The sequence below is a fragment of the Sphaeroforma arctica genome (assembly GCF_001186125.1).
Source record: "Sphaeroforma arctica JP610 unplaced genomic scaffold supercont1.39, whole genome shotgun sequence".
In the NCBI taxonomy this organism is placed as follows: domain Eukaryota; class Ichthyosporea; order Ichthyophonida; genus Sphaeroforma; species Sphaeroforma arctica.
In genome coordinates, this window is record NW_014040519.1 from 43941 (window position 1) to 50592 (window position 6652).

The 6652-nt window shown below is 42.8% G+C and overlaps 2 protein-coding genes across 2 annotated transcripts in view; both read left to right on the plus strand.

The window, feature by feature from the left end:
* The window catches only part of SARC_01058 (hypothetical protein), a gene marked incomplete at both ends in the record, with an annotated part of 3866 nt that extends 2322 nt beyond the window's left edge, over positions 1-1544 (plus strand). Inside the window, 3 exons of the mRNA XM_014305223.1 lie at positions 168-258; positions 820-870; positions 1393-1544. Coding sequence (XP_014160698.1) covers positions 168-258; positions 820-870; positions 1393-1544 — 294 coding nt within the window. The remainder of the gene's footprint in view (positions 1-167; positions 259-819; positions 871-1392) is intronic.
* A 734-nt stretch (positions 1545-2278) lies between these two features.
* On the plus strand, positions 2279-6534 carry SARC_01059 (hypothetical protein; the record flags this gene model as incomplete). The annotated part of the gene is made up of 4 exons (XM_014305224.1): positions 2279-2429; positions 3371-3571; positions 4327-5130; positions 5525-6534. 4 exons carry the CDS (start codon positions 2279-2281, stop codon positions 6532-6534), a joined length of 2166 nt encoding a protein of 721 aa, XP_014160699.1.
* Between the last annotated feature and the right edge of the window lie 118 nt (positions 6535-6652).

Genomic DNA, 6652 nt, shown 5'->3' on the forward strand with positions numbered 1-6652 from the left:
ATATATATATACTATATATATATATATATAGTAGTATATATATATATATATATATATATATATATATATATATATATATATATATATATATATATATATATATATATATATATATATATTATATTATATATATCTCATTCTACATTGCTTGCTTATTCCCACTACAGTCCTCCAAACCGAACGTCAACTTCTCTGGCGGGTGGTCTAGTTTCTCTGATCTCAAAGAGGTTAGCGAATTGGCCCACACAGGCACTCGAGGTATGTTCATTGGTACGACAGTGATTACATCCGCGTCCTGTGCTGTTGAAGGCAGCTACATATGTATATCATTATACTCCATGGTATTCATATATGTGTATGTGCTTGAATGGGTAATTTCGTCAGACATATACGGATATTTATACTAATAATCATACTAGCGAGATGTATACTGGTATATAAACTAATACTAACGCTAGTGAGATGCATACTGATATATAAACTAATACTTATATACTGATATATAAACTAATACTTATGTATAAACTAATACTTGTACACTGATATACAAACTAATACTTATATACAAACTAATACTTGTACACTGATATACAATCTAATTCTTATATACAAACTAATTCTTATATACAAACTAATTCTCATATGCAAACTATTGCTTATATACTAATATACAAACTAATACTTCAATACTGATATATAAACTAATGCTTATATACAAACTTATATACTAATATATAAACTAATACTTATATATAAACTAATACTAATCCTCGCGAGATTCAAACTAATGCCATCCTATATGCCATTACTATCCGACAGACAACGACATGGACCCTGAGGATGCCGAGATGAACACAGACACCATATACGGTACCACTATCCTTCATTTGCATAGCTGCCATCCACATACATAACATGAAGGTCGATGTCTATGTACTTGTCCTGGTGCACTTAGATGGTCTAGATGTTAATGTTCTGGTGTGATCGGGCTGTCTATATGTTGTTGCAGTATGTTCGTATTGGCATGCTTTGCTGCTCTGTGTGCATACAGCTATTCCCGGATGTTGCTAGTCTCGGAACGAAGCTTCACTATGTGAATGGTGGCATGTGTATTGGGAATATATATATTTATATATATATATAATTATTTTTATAATTATAACAAGACAACATTTGAACCCCAAGTATGTTGCGAATCCATTGGCACTTGTCATGCACCTCACTCGGGTAGTGTTAGTGAGTTCTGACGTAGAGTCCGATGTAGAGTCTGGTACTCCCACACACTCTCACTTGTACCGACATGACAATGAGTACCAGCTGATTTATTGTCGGATTGTCGTACGGAATCTGGACTTGTTCCGAACTGACTTCCCATTTTTCCGCTGCTCTCAGAGGAAATGACCCGGCCCAGAGGCACTACCGACCCGAATGTGATCACACTGTCCATCGCCGAATCCGACATGGACATCTCAGACGCCCACGAGAAATCCGACAAACCCGACAGCCCTCCCCCAGGCCGTAGCCTGAAGGGTATGTCAAGCTAAACGCCACTGTACACGGAATAGGGAACTAGTTTAGTCATAGATACCTAAAACCCTAAACCTTAAACGCCATTGTACACGGAATAGGGAACTGGTTTAGTTATAGATACACTCTCGGAAGGGCGCATTTTGGGGGGGGGGATAGTTGATATATGAATGATTCCTGAAGTCCAAAGCACAGTCTCAGGAGCGTGTAGTCGGTGTAAGGCACAGGCTGGGTTTTAGGGTTTGAGGTTGTTCAAGTAGGGTTGCGACGGACACCACAGCACACTCGTATTAAGATGTAAGACGACCTAGTAAGATATAGGTGACGTACCAGGATATCGATGACATGGTATAGTATAATGACTAGATGATGTATTAAGACATAGCTGACGTATCAACATATCGATGACGTAGTATAATACAATACTGGATGACGTAATATCATATCGATGACGTATCAACATATCGATGACGCATGGTAATCATCCGTCCTGGTAGGGCAGAGGTGCACCCCCAAGCCCTGGCCCGTCAACTGACTGGGCGTACCTGTATTCTTCCCAACTTGATTTCATGTCCTGTACAGACACAGCTGAGTTCCCGCCTTAGCTCTGTCCTCATCTCATCGCACCAATGCTCAGCACATAGCAGTACACCCACTTACACCTTGTCTGTATGTGACTGATATGGTGTGGGACATATTTGGCCCTTTTATTGACTCTCCCATACAATCACCGCAACGACCAGACGGCACCATGAGCCGAATTCCAGTCCCAATCACCCAGGTGAGTACGGCAGCAGATCATACTGCAAGCCATTCCGAGTCTTTTGGCCCTCCTGTTTTGGACAGTACCGGTCCGAATCCAGTCGGCGATGGACAGGGCGATGCGATGGCTGCCCTGTTTGGTATGTAGACGTACGTGGGTGATGCGTGTGGCATTGTGCTGAGCCCGTAGTGTGGACAGTTCATCTGTTAGGTTGTGCGCGGTAGCCTAAAACCCTAAAACCCTGAGTGTAATGTTGGTGTGTCAGTGTACGTGGGTGGCCTGTGGTGTCCAGGATTTTTGAAGTTTTTGGGTTTTAAATCGGGGACGTAGCTATGTGTGTGTGATGGTCACATGAGCAGAGTGTACGTTGTGGGAAGAAGCTGTTTGGGTTGAGTGTAGCAGTGAACTCGGTGTGGTGGGCGGAGAGGAGCTGACGCATATGAACTGCGGATAGGAAGTTTTGGCATGCTGTTTTTGGTATAGATGTAGGTGTATTTTTTAGTAGGGTTAACATGCAGTTCTTAGTATATACATGTATATGTATATGTGTAGATATATGTATATGTATTATATATGCATATGTATATGTATATGGACATGTATATATATATATGTGTGTGTGTGTGTGTGTGTATGTGTATGTGTGTGTGTGCATGTATATATGGATGGATGATATTGACCGGCTGTCATACATCGATTTGTGTTACTAAATATACAGAGATTGACACACCGAGTACCGCTCGTTATATAAGATACTATACAAAACATTTGTTACGATTTCTGATCTTAAAAACGAGATGCTATAACCAATAGTACCATATGAGTGCTCAATCTGTATATTAGCTCCCACAACCGGTGGATGTCATATAGAGTGTGTGTATATATACATACGCGCATGTATATCTTTCTGTAAGAATGCTCCAGCTTTATATTCGCACCCACAACCGGTGCGATTTATACCTAAATATATATAAATGTGTGTGTGTGTGTGTGTGTGTGTGTGCATATTCACATACATACGTATCTAGTTCCTATCACTCATGGTCGGGTGCGCTTCCGCTCTATCCGCTTACATAACAGAGGGAGACAATTTGAGTGATGTGGATATGGAGGAAACCGTTGCCCTTCCTATTCGAGTGGAGACTTTTCCCGCCAATTTTAACCGACAGCCAAGCACATCATACCAAGATGGCAGAGCTACAGAGGTGCCTGAGAACGACACCTGCAATCTGGCAGAGGAGATGGAATTAACCAAGTGCTTGCCGTCACTACTACCACAACGTATGTAGTTATACGTGCATGCATATATACATTTATATATATTATACTATAATATATATATATATATATATATATAGAGTAGATATATACATATATATATTATATATATATATATATTATATATAAATATATATATATATGAATATGTATGTGTTTGTTTGTGTGTTTGTGTTTGTGTTTGTGAATGTGCATGTATACATGTATATCCTAAAGGTGTGCGGGCTGTTTGGTGACCCATTGCTGTGAGGAGTAAGTGCTATTCATGAGCCATCTTGACTCAGGAAACAACTTACTAGTACTGTGCTGGCTGCTTTTATCTTCTTATTTAAGTATCTCGTTATTCGTACAACTGCTATGGATCTGCGACTCTTATTCCCATTCATTGGTCGGCTATTGCTTGTACTGCTTGTACAGTTTCTAAAGTGGTAGTAGAAATTAGCTTTGGCCACAAATTGAAGTCTCGGGGTTCACTTGTATTAAAGCTGTACAATATTGAGTATTGTCCGCTTGTTATTAGGACACATAAGCTAAAGTACATACGTATATGTCAATGCATACTCAATTCATATCATGAAAGTACTACTTGAAGCTGTAGACTATTCGGTATTGTCGCTTGCTATTACTATGACTATACTTAAAAAAGCTGTATAGTATTCAAGATTGTCCGCTTTTTATTAGGATAAGTACGCAAGTCCGATATTTAGGGCTACCGGTGCACCTGTTGTATCTGACCTGGTGCCTGCTTCGCCACACAGACACATCCACCTCAAAACCCAACTTTCCCGAATTCCAACGAGCCCCGATTCCCGCACCGAATTCAGTCAGCCACCAAAACCCCAATGCCAATTCCGGTGCAGATTATGCGACCACCACCACAGGCGCAAGCATCCAAAACCCGGTGCAGGACTCGAACGCACCCGCAAGTTCGGTACCGGTCCCGCTTTCGGTCCCGGAATTCACCACCGCTCCGACGGCTCGGGCAATGGCAGGTAGCGAAGATCCGTACGACCACCATGTACTGAATGATAGCTTTGAAGAGGACTTTGGGGATGGACGGGCGGACGCAACTGTGCGGATGGATATGACGGAGTTGGTAGGTAGGGGTATACTGCAGGCAAATGGGTTGCTAGCCAATGAGATTGCAGAGAATAGCAGCTCACGGTCCAATGAGAACGGGGCTATGGCGTCGGGAGACCAGCTGACAGCCAATGAAAACACAGAGTTCATGGATTTTACGGAGGTGGTTGGTGGCGTGTTGTCAGCGTCTGGGGAGACGGGCAGTACCAATGCAAACACCGGTACAAACAGGAATATAAGCACAAAAAAGGTACATGTCGGCCCTAATTTGGGTGAACAGGACAGCCATATCGCACCCCGTGGTAGGAATAAAGTGGACGAGAGATCTGTCAACACACAGGTGGATATGGACACTGACACGACAAACACTATGCGCATGGATATGACTGAGGCAGTAGGGGGCATTCTGCATGCACTCCCGGCATCAGGAGACCATGCTGACAGGTCGGAACTTCAGCACAAACAGGCCACCGGAGATACAGGTATGCAATATATAGATATGTTATTATTATTATTATTATTATTATTATTATTATTATATTACTATATATATTATTTTATTATTATTATTATTATTATTATTATTATATTACTATATATATTATTAATATTATTTTATTTTTATTATATATATATATATATTATTATTATTATTATTATTATTATTATTTATTATTATATATATACATATATATATATATATATATATTATATTCTTATATATTCTTATATATATATATATATTGGCCCGCGAGTGCACGGATCATAGTTCGATGTATAATAAGACCGGGCATCCTCGGTTGTTGAACAGCTACACGTCGCCGATATACTCACACGTACATGTCACACATCACTTTGCTTTGCATACCTAAACAGAGCCACAGTCAACCGACACCGATCGTATGGATATGACCGAAGCGGTGGGCCGTATACTGAATGCCGACGAAGGTACTATAAAGATACCGAACTTCTTTCTCCCGGTATTGGTATCAGATGACGTATCGGAATCATCCGGGAGACGTGATACGAGCTCACCACCTGGTAGTAAGCGAAGCTCCCCACGAGCCAATGAGAAGACCAATGAGAATGCAGAGAATGAGCGCGAGGATGTTGTCGCCAAAAGGCCGCGGCGGGAGAGCGAGCAGTTGGTCAGCACTCTGAACGACCTCAGCGTCCAACCCAGCGGCAGTGGAGGCGTTGCCATGGTTACGAACCAGCAGTTGGGTCGCCCCGACAATAGCGATAGGAATGGGACTACGAGCTCAAGACCGAGCGAAGTGGCTCGCACAGATACGCACCCCAACCCAGCCAATGGGACCGAACCGGGGCAGGACACAGATAGGGTGGTGCTGCACACGGATGTGGCCAACACCCACACCCACACACCTGCACCTGCGCACTCGGGACAGGACTTGTCCTCGCACCACGGCGACGGCGAGCCCACCGAGGTCACCACACACTCCCACACCCAGAATCTGACCCACACGCACACACACAACCTCACCACAGCCAGTACAACGGGCATGCTGGACGTGTCCTCTATCTCCCACAGCCCCACAACCGCCCGGTCACTGAACACCACCCGCGTGTTGGCGGCGACCCAGGCCGGTCTATTAATAGCACAATCGTCCGTTGCCATGGCGACGGCCGAGCCGCCGATCGAGGCCACCAGCACGGATCAGGACCAGAATACACTCGTTGCCATGGCAACGCGGCGCGGGGGCTCGCGCTTGAGTGTGTCACGCGCGCCTACCCCTGTGAAGGATTTGGGACCCCCCCACTGTGAATCCAATCAGTGTACACGACTTCCTGTCTCTCTCACAGACCCATTTCATGGACAATTTGGTAACTCGAAGGTGTGTATGAGTGTATGGCGATACTGGTAGCGATTGTTTTTTGAGTACGTATATATATTTATATATATATATATATATGTGTGTGTGTGTGTGTGTGTGTGTGTGTTTTGTAATTGTAATTGTATATGTTATATGTTTATATATATAT